This window comes from Arachis stenosperma, chromosome 4, assembly GCF_014773155.1.
Source record: "Arachis stenosperma cultivar V10309 chromosome 4, arast.V10309.gnm1.PFL2, whole genome shotgun sequence".
Classification (NCBI taxonomy): Eukaryota; Viridiplantae; Streptophyta; class Magnoliopsida; order Fabales; family Fabaceae; genus Arachis; species Arachis stenosperma.
Window position 1 is genome coordinate 16,576,830 of NC_080380.1, and position 21,497 is coordinate 16,598,326.

The 21,497-nt window shown below is 33.1% G+C and overlaps 3 protein-coding genes across 4 annotated transcripts; 1 reads left to right on the forward strand and 2 right to left on the reverse strand.

Moving 5' to 3' along the window:
• Positions 1-4,744: 4,744 nt before the first annotated feature.
• Positions 4,745-11,705, reverse strand: LOC130977099 (aldehyde dehydrogenase 22A1-like). Of its 2 annotated transcripts, XM_057902108.1 has the most exons (14): positions 11,238-11,705; positions 11,101-11,144; positions 10,256-10,360; positions 9,484-9,611; positions 9,180-9,302; positions 8,854-9,007; positions 8,532-8,635; positions 8,366-8,444; positions 8,000-8,095; positions 7,715-7,852; positions 7,022-7,237; positions 6,545-6,736; positions 5,907-6,050; positions 4,745-5,823 (listed from the first exon to the last, which is right to left on the reverse strand). In XM_057902108.1, the coding sequence occupies exons 1-14, from the start codon at positions 11,347-11,349 to the stop codon at positions 5,674-5,676; spliced, it is 1,785 nt and encodes a 594-aa protein (XP_057758091.1). In that variant the 5' UTR covers positions 11,350-11,705; the 3' UTR covers positions 4,745-5,673. The 2 variants fall into 2 exon arrangements, with proteins under 2 accessions (XP_057758091.1, XP_057758092.1); XM_057902109.1 differs by lacking the exons at positions 11,101-11,144; positions 11,238-11,705 and adding an exon at positions 9,703-9,769 and having other exon boundaries at positions 10,256-10,329.
• A 6,471-nt stretch (positions 11,706-18,176) lies between these two features.
• LOC130972905 (universal stress protein PHOS32) lies at positions 18,177-19,557 on the forward strand. Its single transcript, XM_057897243.1, has 4 exons — positions 18,177-18,410; positions 18,774-18,883; positions 18,969-19,087; positions 19,249-19,557. Exons 1-4 carry the CDS (start codon positions 18,227-18,229, stop codon positions 19,337-19,339), a joined length of 504 nt encoding a protein of 167 aa, XP_057753226.1. The 5' UTR covers positions 18,177-18,226; the 3' UTR covers positions 19,340-19,557.
• Positions 19,558-20,488: 931 nt separating this feature from the next.
• LOC130974700 (uncharacterized) lies at positions 20,489-21,286 on the reverse strand. The gene has a single exon (XM_057899559.1). It carries the CDS (start codon positions 21,284-21,286, stop codon positions 20,489-20,491), a length of 798 nt encoding a protein of 265 aa, XP_057755542.1.
• Positions 21,287-21,497: the final 211 nt, after the last annotated feature.

A 21,497-nucleotide genomic window follows, 5' to 3' on the forward strand; every position in this document is an offset into this window, starting at 1 on the left:
TCAAAACGGAGATACAGAGGGTTGAAGATGAAGAGAAGAAAGTGTGTTGCATGTAAGAAGAAATGGATTACCTTGAGCTTTCTGATCTTTTCTTGATATGATTGATTAGACCTCACCCTTCTTTGCTTAACCTTCTCTTTCCTTCTTCTTTCATGACTAGCTTAGGGACTAAGCTTTCTTTCTTACTTTTTCTAAGTTCAGTGATTTGACAGAGACAAAGAAGAAAGGAACGTTGCTTTGGAAGCAATAAAAAAGAGTAAAAACTTCAATCTTGTATGAGAAGTTTGGTGGGATCAACTTGAATTGATGGACACGAGCTTGGATCGGGTTTGATTTGCTTGGCCCGTTGGTTCCTTTCTTTGTTTCTTTTGGGCTCCACTTGATTAACCAGCTCATTAGCCTTGATGTTTTTATTTTCATTCCAATTTTGGGCTGTTTGATTGAATTTTGGCCTGCAACAATTTATAAATAATTAGCAACATATAATTATTAACACTCAACACTAATTATTTATTTTGACCAAAATAATATTTGTCATCACTAATTAATTTAGTTAATTTCTTAACTCAACAATAAGATTAACACTAACACTAAATCCGAAACAAATACTTCTTTAATGAAAACACACCTGGCCTTCTTGAAGATCATCCAAGGCCTTCCTAAAGTGAGCAAGCGTAAGATATCTATAGCGTCGGTCTCCACGCTCTCAGTTACGCCACCTAATATGACTTATTTTATTAACACAATTGGATTCTAAATATGAAGATACAGGGTAAATGTAAGATAATATTACCTGTTTGCAAGCAAAAAATTGCGGCGTTCCCTAGGAAGCGGCGCTAGATATGGCATGCGAATTCAAGCCCAACCGAGCAAAAGTATTAGTGGACCATTAATTTCCTTACAGTCATAACGAGATGTCCTACATAGCGCCCTGTATAGGTGTGCTAGGCATGCCAATCCCCAACTGTACTGTCCAACACTGCCAAAATCACGAAGCAGAGGTAGAAACCTCCAATGCACAGATGTCCCAAACTTGTCCCCAAACAAGATCGTTCCGATCAACAACATAATGTGGCTCTTCACATACCTCTGTATATTGTTTTCATCAGTCAACTGTAAATTTTCTTTTAGATCCCGCAACCAGGTCAGTTTTATGCAGCTTCCTCTATAGTCCGACTTACTCAGTGTAACTCCAAATTGGTGTAAACACTCCGCCTCCAAGACTTCAAAACTACTCATTGTCATCCCTGTAACTGGAAGACTGTCCATCGAAAGACCAAGAATTATTGCCACATCTTCAAGCGTCACAGCACATTCACCAATCGGAAGGTGAAAGGTATGTGCGTCTGGGTGCCACCTTTCGATTAGAGCATTCACCAGTACTTTCTGACATTGGACTACCCCAATCTGAGATACATGATAAAAATCAGTTAATCATAAATACTCCTCCACCTTATCATTGTACCGATCCGGAGGAACTGGGTGATCATATGTCGACATCCTTAAACTCTACAAAAACTTAATAAATTATTAGTTAACTCATTAACAATTACTAATTTATTATTAAAAGATAATAATTTTTTAACTAGAGCAACTAAAATATTAAACTCGTGCTAAACTTTTTCTTAATTACAAAATTTAGTAATTACCATGTACTAACCCGCCAAATAATTAAGTCTCATTATTAAAAAATCTGCACAACTAACTCAACAACACATATTAATTAAAACCACTCAACTATCATAAATTATCTTACTAAATCCAACTAAAATAAATAATTCTAACTTCTAAATTTAATTAATAATCCTAAAAATTATTCATAACTAACTATTAACAATAACAACTAATACATAATTTCAATTCTTATTAAACTAATAATGTTCTTCTTTAATATTAAGACCTTAACTACAATAACATATTTATTTCAACTAAAACGCTAACAATAACCAAATTAATATTACCAAACAAACAAATCGACTATATTTAAGTATATTTCACGAAACCGAATCATCATCAATCAAAATTCTCAACAACATTACAAGATCTAGATTAGTTGTTTATTTATTTACGGTTACAAAAAGATGTTATAATATCTAAAATTATAATTTCTAAAATTAATTATAAGAGTTAATTAAATAATTATAATTTCTAAAATTATTACAAAAAATTTTAACCGTACATTATTTTTTACTTAGCTATTATATTAGTCTAACTCAAATATTATCATTCATTTAAATATTCTCTAACTACATTTAAACAAATATTCTAACTATTATTTTTATATATATTTCTAAATTTTTAAAACTAATAATAATCATTCTGTTTATATTCTTAAATTCAATTTTTAATAATAATAATTATAATTATAAAATATTAAAAATTTAAAAAAAAACTTATATAATCAGATAAAAATAATAATAATCATTCTGTTTATATTCCTAAATTCAATTTCTAATAATAATAATAATAATTAACTTCCTAACAATAATAATTATAATTATAAAATATTAAAAAAATTTCAAAAAAAACTTACATAATCAGGTAAAAATAATAATAATCATTCTGTTTATATTCCTAAATTCAATTTCTAACAATAATAATAATAATAATTAACTTCCTAACAATAATAATTATAATTATAAAATATTAAAAATTAAACAAAACTTACATAATCAGGATGGCTAATATAATGTATAATATGAAGTTCAGGACAATCAATATCTCTAGATTTTTTTTTTCTTTGGCATTTTAATTTTTCTTCCACCATACAAAGCAAGAAGCAGTGGAGAAAGGAAGAAGAAGAAAAGAGTGGCTGCTCTTTGGTGTGAAGGTGAAAGTGATATCGGATGGTGGGTGTGGGTTCAGCATGGGGTTATGTTGGGATTAAGGGCACCGTTGCGGGGAAAGTTCTGCGCGCGACACGTGGCTAGGGAACCACAACACAGACCGTCCGTTTTTACACCAACAACTCGGACTGTCCGATAAGCATGGTGGAACTCGCATAGTCTGATTTGTGTTCATCTGACACCACACACATGTCAAGCACCTGTGTTCTCCATAACCATGTCCAACCCCATTGTTACCTCCATATTGAAATTAAAAAGCGGTTAATCTTTAGTCTCGATTAAAAGAATGTGATTTTTCTTAAAAGAAAAGCATGTCAAACAATTATAAACTAAAATTTATAAATCATTAGAAATAAGAGAAAGGATGAGCTTATCCATGCGCTTATGCACTTTTTGAAAAGTTTATTTTTTGAAAAATCTCGAGTTTCGTGCTTTGGTGAGTCTTCAAGATTTTTTTGATGACCTATGTTATGTTGAAGGGATATTTACACGATCAGATCGATTGCGTAAAGTGTGCAATAACAAAAAAATCAGAGAGAATATAAAAAAAGACCGTTCTATTTCTATTCTATTAGTATTAGTTTAATATTAAATTAGTATTAGTATAGTATGTGTTCTCTATTGTTTGTTTCTTCTTTATGTAATATCTAGGTATCAAAATACTATTCTCGAATGGCTAGCTAGGTTATGGCAAGAAGGATTCACTTCAGTCATTATCATCACATTTTGTTGTGGGTGAACCGTCCCTACATGGTTTTATGAATATATAAGTTTGTTGGTGCCTACAAATCTAGGCTTGAAGAAAATAAAGCATGGGATTGAATATGACACGAATCATTAGCAACATCAATCTAAAACATCATGAAAGAATTATTTGCGCTCGAATCCTATTATTAAAAATATCATTAACAAAGTTTGACTAAGAAGTTATAAAATTCTTAGCAATTTGTTTTCTGGCCTCTCTAGAATTGATTCCTGAAGAGGCAGTCAGGCAAGTTTTTCTCATTGGTACTACCTGGGAACTGCTGCTGATTGTTCTGCTATTACATGTCTTTTGCCAACAGAATATCTACAGATTCTACCGAATAGTTTGTTAAGGTTTATTTTGTAGATTCTTAAAAGCCATTTTTGAACCAGCTACATAAGTAATCAAATTTTGAACAATTTTATCTCTGCTTCTGGAGTCTATCTATTCATTTCGACCTTCTCACTGCGTCTATGAACTATAGAAAAACTTTCAAGTATATCAGTATTTCAGTAAATTTTAACCGTTGATTTTAATTATATATATTTTTTATAATTAAGATTAATGATTAAAAATTACTGAAATACTAATATAGTATACTGGTACACTTTAAAGCTTTCCTAAAGGAAACTTCCTAGCAAGTTCTCAAAATGACCAAAATAGTCTTAATTAAACAAGAGTCATAGTGATGCTGTGCTACTAGTTGTTCTGTTTTAGGAACTTTTTCAATCTCTTGCTGCATTCAACATAAGGTTTTTAATTCACTTTTTGCTAGTAACACTACTGTCAAGTCCGAGTAACCATTTATCATTTGATTCATTAAAGCATACTGCTAGGGGTGGCAATGGATAGCGTAAGGTAGAGTTTGGAACCAACCCTAATCCTAACCCTACCCGCAGATTGAGATTTTTATATAAACTCAACCCTACATTACTCGCGGGTTGAAATTACCTCAACCCTAACCCTACTCATTCTTAACCTGCGTACGCAACCCTACCCGCGAATTACAACAAAAATGTAACATTATTATATAACTTAATAATCATTTAAAATAAAACTGCCTTTTATATTAAAAAAATATTAAATTATCAATTAATGATCTTTTTTTAATGGCTAAAGATCTTTTGTATTTAGTAAAAGATCTTTGGTTCAACATCCACTTAAAACATATTTTTATATAAATATATAACATATACATATATAGGGTGTGAGTTGGTCAGGTAGGATTGAAACTCAACCCACACCCTACTCGACCCACATGAAAACCCTACCCACTGCGAATCGGGTTGACAACCCGCACGCAGGTAGGATACATGTTGCCATTCTGCGAATAGATTGAGCACTGCAAGAAATCATGCATCAATTTATTCGAGTAAATAACAGCTAGTACGTCTATTACACCTAAATCATTTACTTTTAAATAGGTCGTTCATATTCCCGTACAACATACGCATCAGGAATTCAGGAAAGTGCTTCACCCAGAACGATCCTACGATATTATTTTATAGTTTCTAGCGTTGAAAATCTGAAATCTTTGCATGTGCGTAAGAGATTGATCTTGTTGATAAGTATCATCTATATCTAAAATTCTCCTCGCTCCTCTTTTTTGTGATTTTAGATAGTGGAAAGAAAACACGCTTATACCGGTATGAAAACAAATATTACAAGCTCTTCAGAGGGTAGTCGAAACAAGTGAGAAAACCTGTTTTTGATTACGAAAGTGAAATGCAATGATATTTGTGTTGAATTCTTCATTCAATATGAAGATGAAGAATGCAACCAGCCAACCAGTATGAACGTAAAGATGTATCAGGTTGCGGCTGTGGACAAGTTTTCTACCATAATCGTTGGCGGATACATAACTATAGCCGTAACTTTCAACGAGTTATCAACTTCCTTGTCATCGACAAAATAGAATATTGATATAAGAAATTTGTGCATTCATCAGGAACTATCCCAGGATCATCAATAAAAGGAGCTACCAAATACTGCAGTTGGATAAAACTGACACACCGAAAGCACCAATCATTTGAATATGGTGATATCAACAATTTGGTGTGTTAGATGCCGAGGTATGATTAGTCATTTCAACTTACTGCTGTTGGTAGAATGCTGCTCAGTAAGTACTTTTAAAACGCTTACCAATGCTTTCAAACGGTCCCATATGCTGAGACCATATAGTGCTTCAACTAGTGACTCCTGAAATTCGAAGGCATTTTCTGCTACAGGATACTAAGGCAAAGAAGAAGCGCATGTCATTATGTAGCAAAGTGTGATAACATGTAAGTGTATTATCAAAGGTTTCCCAGGCTGACCTGAATAGGCTTAGGTATCACGGTTTTTATGTATGGCCACCATCTATCTTCAACAACAGCTTTTACAAGGCAGCATGCTCGCAAACCTTCTGCACCACCAAATCGTCCAAATCCACTGTGTTTGACACCCCCAAATGGGAGGGACTGAAAAATCAGAATGCATCATTACTTCGGTAGAAATTTGAGGTAACCGAGATTGAGATAGAAATATATTCTGGCAGATTTTGCCAAAAAGAACTGCATAATGTAGAAAGCTGAATAAAGAAACAACTGTTGTAACATTTATATTTATTTCTGCTTGGCAATAAGATGTGATATAGCAAAGTAGATATGAAAGTAAATCAGAAACAGTTAAGAGTTGTGTTTTCTTGTCCTTCCTGTTCTGAAGAATAAATCAGAGGCTGGTTCCATCACCTAATTGGTAGAGTCCACTATTTTAAAACTTCTGTCCAACTTTCTAATCAGAAAGCTATTATTCAATTGCATAAATCATATTATATTATATTATATTGTGGTAGGCTCTCTCTAGCAGTTGGATGGATGTGAATATGTGATCGATACGACAATGCATACATCATATCATTACAAAGAGAAGTAGGCTTCCTTTGCACAAAGATGCAGATTCCCAGAAAAGTTACCTGACACATATATGTTGCTGCAAAATCATTAACAGCAGCAAAGCCACAATGTATCTGCGAAGCTATCTCTCTGGCATGGCTCTGATTGCCTGAGAAAACAGCACAGCCAAGCCCATATCTTGAGTCATTTGCAAGCTTGACAACCTCTTCATCAGAGCTGAATTTCATTATTGGCATGATTGGTCCAAATGCCTATATGTAGTTGAAGTACAAAGATGAACTTAGTAAGCAGTTGCTCAAGCATAAAACATAAGAATCTCAAATAAGTAAATGACATGAAACACAATAATGTAAATTTAAAATCTTCAATGCTTTTAGTCAAGATGCAACATTTCATATTTTTTTGTTGGTTAATATTTTACATAGATATGGAAGTATGGACCATCAGTAAGCATTTATAGAGAACAAATATGATAAAAATGGGGGGAAATAAAGAGCGTAATGTCATGGAGAAGAGACAATAGCTAGTTCTGCTACCTCTTCTTGCATCAATCTCATGGAGTGATTCACATTAACAATCACAGTTGGGGGGTAATACTGATCAACTGCATCTCCACCAATAGGCCCGAAACTTCCTCTTGCAACAATTTCAGCACCTTTATCTATAGCATCATTGACAAGGCCTTCAAGTTTTTCAGAATGCTCATGCATGCATAGAGCACCCATGTCATACCTTCCAGCTAGTGGTGGACCCTGCAAGTAATCATTAACTGTGTGAAGCTTAAAAAACAGGGATAAAATACAAAATAGCTCAGGGGACATTGTTCCCCTCTAAATCAATCCCAGATCCCCCTTTTTTTATATTTTTTTATTTATTGAAGAAAATTAGCAACACCAAAAAATAAACTTTTCAACTGTAAATTGAGAAAATTCTATCAATTTGCTATATTTGAGCAGTGGGAAGCTAATAACAATCTATATTTGTGTTTGTTCTCAGGACACAGAATAGACTATAAAGCCAGTTCTTGATGCATATAATTTCAGGGAAAAATTATTTAACTCAACAAAATGGGAGGACACAGCAACATATCATGAACTGTATGGATGCTCCACAGGATATCACAAATTGCAGAAACACTGCAACAGTTTTAAGTGCAACCACAAGTGATTAAGAAGCCCATGTTAACATTAGAAGAGAGTTGCATGAGAATGTTTTAACAAAACACTTACAGCTGTAACAGATTTTATAATTTGTGTAACTTTACTGACAAAAGATGAATATATGCTCCTGTGGACATAAAAACGTTCAGCTCCAGCACAGTTCTGCCCACTTGACTGAAGAACAGCCCTGACAGCAATTTGAGCAACCTATGTTTGGCAGATCAAAGTCTGTTAAAACTATGGCACTCATGAATGTATACTTCATTAACTTGTAAAATTAACATTTGCCAACCAAGTGGTCAACAATAACACCCAAGGCATTTGGAAACCAGAAAATATGGATAGTATTCCTACATGGTCCACATCTACATCTTCACAAACAATAAATGCATCTTTTCCACCAAGCTCAAGTGTAACAGGTATAAGTGTCTCGGAAGCACCTCTCATTATCTGCATAACAGGAAGCAGCATATTAGCAGAATGCACAGAAATCTTAATACACGAAAAGTGATCTGCCATCTTATTCCATTGGTGAGACTCTTCCCTCTCCTTTTCTTCTTTCTTTTTGATAGAACTGAGTAAATATTGACCTAGTACTCTTTAGAATTTCTTCATTAAGTATCCGATTTGCACAACATATCATAAATGAAATAATTGGAAAAAATGATTCACAAATGAGAGGATGGGATGAGCCAAGTCGATTGGCCAAAGCAATCATACCATCTTGCCAACACCAGGTGATCCAACAAAAATGACTTTATCAGCAGAAGACACCAATGCTTCTCCTGTTTCACCAAATCTGGTAAAAAGGTCCAGTTAAAGCTGCAGCTGCAAACATGACTTAGAAAAAAAAAAGTAAGAAGCAGGGTACAAAATAAGACTCTACCCTGTTATCACCTCAACAAGGTCCTCTGGAGCACCTATGGCAGCAAGTGCTGACTGGATGATTCGGAAGTAAAAGCACCCAGACCAACTCGCGTTTTCTGATATCTGCAATCAGAATGATATAGTTTAGTGTCAAACTAAAAAGCATAAGCATAAATTTTATTGTAGTTAGTAAGAGTGGGTATTCCAACTTGAAAGGTTACAGAATATGATTTAATCCCCAGCAGCATAACAGCCAACCGTGTTATTCTGCAAAAGACTTTGTAAAATCATGGGATTAACAAACTGGTGATTGGCACAGTAGATATTTTGTCATTATATACCTTAATCACAATGCCATTTCCAGAAAAAAGTGCTGCCAACATAGGGTTGAAAATATTGTGGAACGGATAGTTCCATGACACAATGGCACCAATAACACCAAGGGGGTGAAATTCTACTCTAGCACTCTTATGAAGCATTGATCTTCCACTGGATCTGTAAGTTGTTAATCAACGATAAATGAATAAAAGAGTGGTCCATCAAATACTGGAATTTGAGATAAAGAAGTATATGAACTGTTTTGTGGTAATGAATATGAACAAATAGGCTACATAGTACATATACTAACAACAGAAAAGGAATGAGGGGATGGGATTGAGCCAGGTACCGGTATTCAGGTTTCAGCCACTTCTCACCCTCTGACAGTAGCCAATGGATCTTCTCACATGTTGTCATTATTTCTCCCAAAGAGGCATCCACCATTGTCTTTCCAGTATCACGCGAAGATATTCTAATAAAAGCACATCAATGATAATATATCATAACACATTATTATGGAATAAGAATAATTACCTAAGGAATGCAACAATATGATAACTAAAAACAAAGGAAGTTTGCATGGTTCCATAATTTGGTAACAAATTTAGTGACACCTAAATTTTCCTTTCATGACCACGGAGAAGTGCACCTACTCGCATATAAGCGCTTGATGTTTTATTATATACTTCAAAAGTATACGCAAGAATTGGCGTCTTTGCTTGAAGCTGGTCTTTGCCCACATTTTTTGGGCTTTCCGCACTTTTTCCACTTGCTCCCTGACCTATCCATGCATGCAAAGTATTTTGAGTTAATTCCTGCAATGCTTTTACTTATGAATCTTGTCAAACTATCATCCAATAATTTCTGAATACTTTGCAATAACTTGCTCTGTGCATCAATATTATCCTTTGGGTCATCTTATTGCTGTCCTTAATGTTTCTGGATCATAGAATATAGACAGATCAATTAGAGTACCATGATGACTGTTAATTCCTAAAATTAGGTGCAGCTAATTACGCATTCATATGCAAGAAAACAATACTTATTTAGAGCCAAAAGGGCACAACATCAGTAAATGGGACTACCATCTTTAAAGAATGCCAAATGAAAATTAAGGACACAGGTTTAACTAGAAGCTATTGACAACTTTTCTTCAATGCAAATGGCATATTTCTGATGTGACACGTTTCTCAACAATGATGTACTCATAAGTTTCTCACTTGTGTTTGTTTTCCTAGCTATTTTACTTCAGCAGTTAAATTTCTAAGTTTCCCTTTTTATCAAACTTTCATAAACATTAACTAGCAAAAAAGTATTCACATATGCAGTGCATCTTAAACTATTATTAGTGCTTAGGGAAATAGATACTAGAACTATGCATCATAATTCATAACCATGTCCCATGAGAAGAATGGGCTCACTGACCTCATCTGGGGTCAAAGCAGGAACATATCCCAAATACTTCATGGTAGCAGGCTCATAGCACTGAACTTTAGTGCCAGATTGCTGTGCCGCTCCCCTTGGAGGTACCTGAAGAGGAATAAGCCATCAACAAAACCAGATCAGCCATTTGCTTCCTTTTTCACATATAGATAGCACATTTAACAAACAAACTCCAAGTCATTACATTCAATGTGCCTCACTTACAAGAAGTGAATTCCTAACAGAAATATTAAATCTCATAATAATCTTCCCAGTAGGCTAAATAAAGGAATGATTGGGCACTTTCAAGGAAATTAATAAATCCTCCCAAGTCCTAACACATTCTCCATATAATCCGCATAATTATTAGATATTCAAAGTCTTGAATGCTTTAATATTTACAAATTATAAAATATTGATGACAGTTACTTTTACATTTAATACCTTCACATTATTAGGATGATTATTAGGAGTATCTGTAGGACTTAGGAGAATGTATAACTTCATTTTAATGTTCACAAGATATTAAGTACATTTGTTTCTTCATTTAATATTTTCTTTATTAAGTATATTTGGAGGATGTTCTAGCCTTCGAGGACAGTACACAGTAAAATTCATTTCTTAAAACGCATCAATCCGAATTCCGAAGCCACATTACAATGAAACCAACATTGAATTTTCAAATAGATAGAGAAAATCGCAACGATCGTGACATGATGCAAAAACAAGTTAACAAAATAAATAAGCTCCTAATATGTCCTAACTCACTATGCAACAATTTGCAAAACTGAACAGAAAATGCAACATCACAAGCGATCCAATGAGAAGACAGCAGAAACATCACTCACATATATGAAGCTGTTCTCCTGAGCTTGGTTTCCATCGTCTAAAACTGCCATTTCCAAAATTCACGGCACATTTTCACCATCACAAAAACAATTCTCGTGCGACAGATTGAGAAAAAGAGAAAGAGAAGAAAGTGTACCATCAGAAGCGTCAACATCGATGGAAGGAACCTTAGGAGGAATGAGCCAGAGGAGGAACTTGCCGATGGCGAAAGCGAGTGCGAGAACGAGCAAGGACCACCAGAACGCCATTAGAGAGGAGCTTCAAAGATTCAGATTCAGATTCAGAAAGAGAGAGTGTGCGCTAGGGTTCCGCAGAAGCTTCTAGAAGAAGAGAGTAATCGAAGAAGATAGAACGTTAATGTGTGATGCAAATGGGTAAAAGACTAAAGAAAGAAGAAGGAAACTGCAAAAAACTGAGGTAGGAATAAAGAGAAGCTGCTAAAAAAGTGACTCGGATTGCAATTTATATATGTTGAGTGGATCGGTTGCTAAATAGGGACCAAAATGAGAAAACAAGAACAGATTCCATGCGTGTTTGAAAGCTTGAATGCCTTGATCCCTCCACTCTCCCCTGATACCATGAGTTGAGTTGAGTGGAATTGATGAATGAACTCTTTGTGGCAGTATCTAAGATGCTCTTTGGGATAAATGGTGCATTATGCACCCTGTTATCTGATGGTTATATTTTCCCTAGAGCGTTGATCAGACTAATCAACTGTGAAATTGGAGGAAAAAACAAATAAGTTGATAAAGCCATAAAGTATCGCTTTAATCACATCTCTTTATAATTTTTATTATTTGTGAGTATTATTACCATTTTGATTTAAAGACACTTAAAATATTATTTTATAAAAAAATATAGAGAGCCAATAGAATATTTGTACAATATGTATAATGGAGGTTTAGGAAATATTAGAGATATAATTATTGGTGTTATCTTTATCCATCAATAAGCTTTTAGGATAAGTGATATCATGACATGGTATCAAAACTCTAGATCAAAAAAATTAACTCATATAGTACATTGTACAAATATTCTATTGACTCTAATATCAATGGTTATTATGGATATTATGAGTGATGTTTATTTTATAACTTATATAATCCATTATACACATTATACAAATATTTTATTAATTTTCTAGCACGACTCTTATTTTATTGTTTTACGAACTTTTACATTAAAAGAGCTTGATTCATGAATTTGGAATACAACATAAATCTTTTGTTCTTTCAAACTCAATCATTAAGTGCTGCGGTTGCATTCTATTTTATACGATATTTTTTAAATAAATAAAATAAATACTGTATTTATAAATCGAAATATTTAATAATAAAAAAATTAACTAAAAATAATTAAAATTTATTTTATTTAATATTTATTAATTATTGTATTTAGACAATATTTAGTATTTATTTTATCAAAAAATTAGTAATAAATTTTAAACGGAAGAGTAAAGATAAAGATATTGAAAATATTTTTAAAAAATTTGTTTCATTAATATTCTCTCTAATGCTATGACGGTAGAGAGTAATATTGTTTCTAATGCTATGACGGTAGAGGGTGACAGCCTTCAAGTGGCACCCAAAAAAATATGAAACTGCTCTCATAGAATTGTCAGATTTTAGGAAAATCTCTAACAATCCATAATCTTAAAGGAATTTGTAAATCCTATTCCCCCAACCCAAAGTTAGATTTATCTATGAAACAAAAATCAATCTCGACAAGTTAAATGAAAACTAAGATCTTGTAGTTTTAAGGAATGGTTTATTATGGATCCGGATGGTTTATCTGAGGGTTTGGCAATGGTATAGAGAGATAGTTGCATTGTCCAAATTTTATAGCACGGTAGATTTTTCATTGCGGCTTCAATTTTGACAGCCGATTCTAACGATTCCTATGGTGTTCTAGGTGTTTATCTCGGTTCAAATAATTAACATAGAATGACTCAATTTGTTGAATTAACTTCATCACCCAACAGTTTCACTGTAAGGTTGTGTTAATGGGTGATGTCAATGCCATTTCTAATCAATTGGAGAAAGAAGATGGGGGTATAAAATCTCCCACTTCTATTTAGACTTTCAACAGTTTTATTGATGATAATTCTCTGATCGATGATAATTCTCTGATTGATATTGGTATGAGCGGAAGACCATTTACTTGGTCGAATAGACAAAGTGGTTATGAGTTAACACATGAGAGACTAGATCGATTTCTGGTAGGAGTTGATTGGCAGCAACTCTATCACAATGCATCGGTTCTTAGACTTTCAGAATCAGGGTAGGATCATTCTTTTCTTTTCTTAGATTTTAATCCGAGAATTGAGAGATCTAAAAGGTGATTCAAATTTCAAAAAAAGATGGTGTTCCAATGATGAAATAAGACAGATTGATAGAGAGGTTTGGCATGAACAAATTGATAGTTTATTCATGTATATCCTATCTCAAAAAATAAAACATTGTCGGCATAAGATTGTCAGATGACAGCAAGAAAACAGATCTAATTCGAAGGTGGAGATTGATTCACTACAATTCGAATTAAAGGAATTCCGTGTAGCATAAATTCATCGGGTGAAATTATTTCAGAACTAGAAGGCAAAGTTGAAAAAAATATTACAAAATGAGAAATCTTATTGGAAAGAGAAATCTAGAATCAAATGGCTCAAATCAGGTGATCAGAACACGACTTTCTTCCATAAGAAGTTCAGAAATTGAACCCGAAGGAATAAATTTTGGCAACTAAATAGTAGTGATGATGACGTGGCTACTTCAAATGCTGGAATTGTTTCTGTGGCTGAATCATATTTCAAAGACATCTTTTTCTCCACTTGTCATGAGAATCCTGAACTTTTGTTTACTGACTTTGAACCTAAGGTTATACAGCTCACATGAACCGTAGGTTTCAAAGACTAGTGACTATAGAAGAAATGAAACATGTGACATTTAGTATTCATCCACAAAGTGCTCTAGGAGACGATGGCTTGATAGCAAAGTTTTTTCAAAGCTTCTAGATCATTTTTAGTGGTGATGTGTTCTGAGAAGTTAAGAGCTCTTTTTCAGGGGGCAGAATTTTAAAGTGTTTTAACCACACTCAAATCTGTCTAATTCTCAAAATTCTTAATGCTAAAGATATGACTTAAGTAAGACCAATAAGCCTATCATCAGTCTTTTACAAGATTATCTCTAAAGTACTTGTGCATAGACTTCACGGTATGATAAATAGACTAATTAGCCCTACACAGAGTGCTTTTATTAAAGGCAGATTAATCTTTGATAATATCCTAATTGCTCATGAGTGCATGCATTACTTGAAGAACAAAAAAAGAGGACTCAAAAGTGAGATGATGCTAAAATTAGCTATGAGTAAGGCATATGATAAGGTGGAATGGCACTTTTTTTGTTTATATTAGAGAAGTTTGGTTTTGACTCTGGTGGATTATGTGGATTCCAAAATTAGTGATAATTGTTTCCGATACGTGCTTTAAATATTTGTGATATGAAAAGATCAAATATTATTTAAAATTTATTAATTCATTTTGATGTATTTTGATTTTTGTTTATTTAGTTATTAGATTGGACTTTATGTTTGTGAATTTTAGAGTTTTCTTTGTTTTAACCTAATAAGAAGTTATAAATACTGCCTTAGTTATTATAGTCGTAATATTCAATGATTAGAGATTTGAAAACCCCTTTTTGGTTTTGTGATGAAACTATGATGTGGACAAGTGAGGTTGAGTGAGTCCCTCTCTTATTGCATCTGGGAATTGGATAGAAGGTTGAGGAGTCCATTCGATTTAATTTTCAAACTATGGCATGGACAAGTTAGGTTGAGGAGTTCCTTTCTTGTTGCGTCAAGAAATTGGATAGAAAGTAGAGTGATTATCTTTCTATTCAATTTCAACCTATCTTTTTCATTTCTATTTCAATTACAATTTATCTTTTCTATTCAATTTCAATTCTTGTCTTGTTTATCCTTTTTTTTATCATTTGGTATCAGATCTCAAGTATTATATTAATTCTTATTATTCTGTGTTTGTTCTTCTTGTATAAAAAAATAAAAATAAAAAAAGAATTTAGTGTCTTTCACGTCCTTTTTTATGTTCTTGTCTTTTTTGTTTGTATTTCATTATTATCTTGTATACTATTTTTTCCAGCTACAAGATTCGAGGTCGAATCCTTTTTTAAGAGGAGGAGAATGATACATGCTTCAAATATTTGTGATATGAAGAGATCAAATATTATTTGAAAGTTATTAGTTTTATTTTGATGTATTTTTATTTTTTTTATTTGGTTATTAGATTGGGGTTTATGTTTGTGAGTTTTAGGGTTTTCTTTATTTTAACCTAATAAGAGGTTATAAATACCTCCTTAGCTATTGTAGTCATAATATTCAGTGATTAGAGATTTAGAAACTCCCTTTTGGTTTCGTGATGAAACCATGATATGAACAAGTGAGGTTGAGTGAGTCTCTGCCTCTCTTGTTGTATCGATGAATTAGATAGAAGGTTGAGAAATCCCTTCGATTCAATTCCCAAACTATGGAGTGGACAAGTTAGGTTGAGGAGTCTCTTTCTTGTTACGTCAAGAAATTTGATAGAAAGTAGACTGATTCTCTTTGTATTTAATTTCAACCTATATTTTTTGTTTCAATTTCAATTACAATTTATCTTTTTTATTTAATTTCAATTCTCTCTTATTTATCCTTTTTTTTGTTATCAGATTCTTATTTTATCATTGTAGAAGGACAACTCTTCTCTAGTTTCTTCGAGGCAAATAAAGGTATCCAATAAAAAAATCTCTATTTCACTACTTTTTTCTTTTCTATGTAGAATATCTCTTCTTCTTACTACATAAGGCAAAATAAAATAGACTAATTCAAAATATTCAGGTACAAAGACGATATTCCAAGGTCAACTATCCCCTATTTGTTGATGATTCAATTTTTTTCTGTAAAACTAATCTTGAGACATGTTCAAATAATCTGAATTGTTGAGTTCTTACGAAAGCATCATTGGTTAGAGGGTAATAAACCTGTTGTATTTTTAGCCACAACACTCCCTCTACTACTCGTACACAACTTACTAACTCTATGAATATTGATCACATTGGGTCTAGGACAGGGTCCAGGATAGATATTTGAGTTTGCCTTCTAAAGTTTCTAGATCGAAAAAGCTAAGGCTTCTTTTAGTATGAGCAAAGAGAAGGTTCGGAAAAAAAATCCAAAGAGATGAAAGCGCGATCTTCTATCTTTGAGTGGTAGACAGGTATTGCTCAAGACAGTGGGTGAAGCTATTCTTATTTATACTTTGTCTTGCTTTAAGTTACTTGATATAGTTTAATTTCGAAAATTTCCTCCCTACTTTCTCAATTTTGGTGGGGGTAAAAAGATTTTGAAAGACAAATGACTTGGATCAACTGGGATACTATGACTTGTCCATGAAAAGAAAGAGGCCTTAAATTTAAAGATTTTAGAATTCAGAATTTGACACTATTAGACAAATAATTTTGGTGACTTGTAACACAGCCTACTTTTTTATTATCCAAAATCCTAAAAAGTAAGTAATTTAAAAATGGTAATGTTATAATTGCAAAAACTAGAATCTTATCTTCTTAGGGATGGAAGAGCATACTGGAGAGCTGAAAGCTAAATTGTTAAAAAAGGTCTTAACTGAACTCTGAGTACTGAAAAAAATATTCGAACCATGAAGGATTCTTGGCTGCCTCCTCCGTATCCTTTAATGATTTTTAAAATGCCAAATAGGCAGGTTATTTTCAATTTGGTTTCAAGAATTAAAGATTTAATTACTGAAAATAGGAATTGAAATTAGAATCTCATTTAGAATTATTTTCCTAAGAAGTTGTAAATAGGATTTTGTCAGTTAAAATTCATTGGAGTTGGGATAAATTGCAATGAGATTTGAACAAATTCAAATATTATAATACAGTTTTAGTCTATAAAATTGGCTATTTATTTCACTATCCGCCTCTTGAACTTTACCCTAATCATATACAGAGAAAATGCAGTGGATTGAATTATGGAAGTTGAACTTGCCACACAAAATTAAGCTCTTTATTTGAAAAGCTTTCCATGGTCGCCTTCCAGTGCTTGCTCAAATTTACAGCTGCTTTCCATCCACATCACCAATATGTCCTTACTATCATGAAATAACATAAACAATCACTTATTGCTTGCTTCACTTTGAAATTAAAGAAGTATGGTCTTAGAATGATCTTCGGGACTACCTTCCCCTCAAAGTTCTTAAAATTTTTGAATATGGTGGACTACAGTAACGAAAATACTTAACCCATTGAAAAATGTTAACCAAAATCTCTAATTGCTTGCTATCCTTTGTTAGAACGATTAGAAAGCTCACAACCAATTAGTCTTTAAAGATACTACTTCAATGTCGTCTGCCATTCTTGCTGGCTCTGTCAAGCTAAAATCCAAAAAACTCCCATTTTAAGTCACCGTCTCCACGAGGCCAACTTTTAATTTCATTTAACTCTTAATTTTTTTTAGTTTGGACTATTTTAATATAAAAGAATATTTATTTTTTGATTTGTATAATAATAATTTAAAAATAAATTTTTATAACAAGATTAAGATTATATAATATATTTAAATAGATTTTTATTTATAATTTTTTTTCAGTAATTTACCTTCAAAGTTAGCATGAGATTATCCAACAATAATATTACTATATTAATATAAGTCGTCAAAACCGAAAATTGTATGCGTCGGAAAAATCGTCAGATCCAAAAGTTCTAACAAAATATTTCTGTCGAAGTTTTTATTGATATAATTCGATAATAATTTCAACGATAATTAGAGTTTATCCAGTAGCATAGTAAAAATACGAATAAAACACTTATCAAATACGTGAATATGAATTTCTATAATTTCTTTAACAAAACATATCATAAACAAAATATCAAATTTTCATCTAACAGCAGCCTCAGCCACTAATTGTATGAGGTGTGAACGCAATTGTCGTCGTCTTTTCTCTTGGCCTCACGTAGTTGATTAAATAATGCTCCGTAAAACATTCACACATAAATAAATAATTAAACACCAACAGTGCAAACACAACTGAAACCAGAAATAAAAGAAAGCAACGTGATCAGCATGCCACGTAGTAATCATAGGAGACTGGGAGTGGCCATGGATTTCTCGCCGTGCAGCGTCGCGGCGCTCAAATGGGCGGTGGAAAATTTTGCCAGAGAAGGAGACCATATCATCCTCCTCATCATTCGCCCAGACGTTAACTACGAGCATGGCGAGATGCAGCTCTGGGAACTCACCGGAGCTCGTAAGTTATTTGTAGTTGACAATTATTACTTTGCTAAATATCAGATACTTAGAGAATAAATTATTTTCTACCTTATTTTATTTGCATGATAATGCCCATTCATAAATGAATAAATAATCATAATCATATTAAGTATATGCTAGAATTAATCACCAATATAAGCTATTAATATAAAATAAATATTTGAATATAAAATACATACTTAAAATAAATTAAACAATATATATTCATACACGAATATAATGATTAATTTTAATTTACGAATAATATTTTTGAATTTAAAGTATCGTATTTAAATTGCACTTGAAACAATTAATTATACATAGGCCAAAGGATTCATTCTTGAATCTTGATGGTATGCAGCTTACATACCCCTAAACGAGTTCACTGATGCTGAGGTCATGAAGAAATATGGACTGAAGCCCACTCCCGAAGCAATTGAAGTGTCCCAAAAAGCTGCAAAGGATAAAAAAGTATGATTTGAGTTCTTAACAGACATTATGATGCATAATAATGTGCATTTTACTATAATAAGTTAATAACTTTGGTCCTTGGCAGGTAGAGGTACTCATGAAAATCTTTTGGGGTGACCCTCGTGAAAAGATTTGCCAAGCAGTCGATTCAATACCTTTAGAGGCTCTTTTCATGGGAAATAGAGGCCTTGGTCCCCTCCAAAGGTTACTACCAAAGTAGCAAACGTTCTTTTAATAATCATGCTTTCTACTTATAGCATAGGATTTGAGAAGCATGCATTGCATTTCGGTTATTCATGGTTAATTCGTTATGAAGAGTAGAATGAATCTCATTATGAATTTTCATTTTATGCCGTGTTTTGCAGGGCCTTTATGGGAAGTGTGAGCAACTATGTAGTGAATCATGCCACATGTCCAGTCATTGTGGTGAAGAGTGACAATCAAAATAAAAGTTAATTATTTTCCTAATTTGATATTGTATAGGACAGAGAATAAATTTGTGCTACACAACCAAGTTTTGATGCCTTTGGGCTTTGGTGGATTGCATATGTATAGTATTATGTTATCATGTGTCTCAGTTGATACTCCTTCGGGCGTCCATATTGAAAGTTAGTTGCTCAAAAATCAAAATGTTCTCAAACCGTGATGAGTAATAATTATATAAAGGAAACAGTGTCAAGAATGTTATTATTTTTTGAATTCTAATATTTCCTTCATACTTAAGTTTATCTATATGACATGTAATAAAAATTTTCTCCTAATTAAAATTTGTCTACAATGTATCAAATTTTGCCTAATTTTTCCTTATTAATTTGTTTTTAGTCATCTATGACTATAAGTCTATAAGACATTAATTATGATACATAGTGTAAAGAATTTTATGTGTCCAACAATTGATAAGTTGTATCCCCATCATATAAAACGTTAATCATTTATATATCCATTTAATAATATCATATATTACCATATAATTTTTTTTATTTGAAAATATTTAATAATAAAAAATAACTAAAAACAACTAAAATTTATTTTATTTAGCATTAATTAATTTTCTATTTTTTTGTGTTTTTTTAGTATTATCATTTTCTATTTTACAACTCGTTAAGATAACATAATAGAAAATTCTAAGCGATCAACGAATTTTCTTTAATTTTATCTTACATTTGAATCAAAATTAATTAACTTTTTATTAGTGTTAATTCTTAATATTACCCGAAAATAATATACAAATCAAGTAAATAAAAAATATATTCACAATAACAAAAATTTACAAGAGTTGATGAAATTATCTCTATTAATAATAGATACGATACTACCTACTATTTTATTTAAACATAAAGTTCTTTGTATGAAATTGCTCATTCGTTTGAAATTGCCTATTAAGAAAAAACAAAGGTTAAACAAAAAAAAAGGAAAAGAAAATACAATACAATACATATATTTCAATCAACTAAAGTAAAATTTTGTTTTGATACAAGAATCTACATGTCAAATGTTAATGCTTCCTGTACTAAAGAGAAATTTACTCTAGTTAATTAATATGCACATAAAAATGAAAAATATAAATAAAGCATAATAAATTAATAATATATACAGAAATGAAAGCTACTGATGGGGAACCATATGAGCAATGGCAAGACAATTGCTTGCCATAATTCCAACCGACCCGGAAACGAAGGTAGAGGACTCAAGATCCTGAAAACCGCTCTCACATGTTGCCACGTCAGCCATAACAGAACTAAGCATGATGGTAACCGTTCCAAGATCACGCCCCGCAGCAGCATCACTCGCTTTTTGGAGGTTCTCAAGCGCGTTGGTATACTGCACCCTACAGTCCACGTACATGACTGCACCTAGGTTCTCCGGCGACGAAGTGCTCGAGTGCCTCTTCGACTTCTCTATGGTCAGCTTCAACTCGATCGAGCAGGCCGTTATGGAAGCTTGGAGGACGTGGGTGAGGTCGAAGTGCTCGCCGTGGAGATGCGGTGCGATGGTGGAGAAGCACACGTCAGGATAATCGGTGTGGCCGCATATTTGTCTGAGTTCGTTGTGGTGTTTGGTTGACAAGTGTGTGATATCGTCGGGCATTGTTAACGTGTGGCCGCGTAAGGTTCCTTTAAGGAGATCCGAGAAAGAAGAGTAGAATGATGATGAGTCAAGGCCACCGCCGCCATGGCTCGACGGCGATTGTGCCGGAGCATCAACACCCAGCTGGTAGTGGTGGGTTGCTTCAGCTCCAGGGGCGTCATCATGGAAAATGTGAGCGCCAAATGGGTGGTGTGGTTGCTGACTTGTCTCGGGCGCGTGAGCCTGGTGATGATAATAGCGAGGGAAGGTGGCGTTAGATTGACTTAATAGCGAAAAACATATGAGGATTATTAATGTGGAGAAATTGTGTTTCATTTTGATTACTTGAAAGGTTTTGCAACGAAGGAAAATAATCAGGGGAAATGCAATTGTTGGGGGGCACGGGAGAAGGGATTTATAACACAATATAATGAGGAATTTGGGTTTGGTGAATTAACCATGAATTTAGGATGTCATTCATGATTAGTGTTGTCTCACGGGGTTAAAGGAAAGTCAACAATTTACTAGAGGTTGAAACTAGCATCTA

Bases quoted from the DNA above. Each gene is read 5' to 3' on its own strand.
- LOC130972905 (XM_057897243.1), top strand. From the start codon at position 18,227: ATGCCACGTAGTAATCATAGGAGACTGGGAGTGGCCATGGATTTCTCG. The intron at 18,411-18,773 runs GTAAGTTATTTG...GATGGTATGCAG, and splicing joins CTGGGAACTCACCGGAGCTC to CTTACATACCCCTAAACGAG. The intron at 18,884-18,968 runs GTATGATTTGAG...GGTCCTTGGCAG, and splicing joins AAGCTGCAAAGGATAAAAAA to GTAGAGGTACTCATGAAAAT.
- LOC130974700 (XM_057899559.1), bottom strand. From the start codon at position 21,286: ATGAAACACAATTTCTCCACATTAATAATCCTCATATGTTTTTCGCTA.
- LOC130977099 (XM_057902108.1), bottom strand. From the start codon at position 11,349: ATGGCGTTCTGGTGGTCCTTGCTCGTTCTCGCACTCGCTTTCGCCATC. The intron at 7,238-7,714 runs GTAAGTGTTTTG...GATTACTTGCAG, and splicing joins TTATAAAATCTGTTACAGCT to GGTCCACCACTAGCTGGAAG. The intron at 5,824-5,906 runs GTCAGCCTGGGA...TCTTTGCCTTAG, and splicing joins TGATACCTAAGCCTATTCAG to TATCCTGTAGCAGAAAATGC.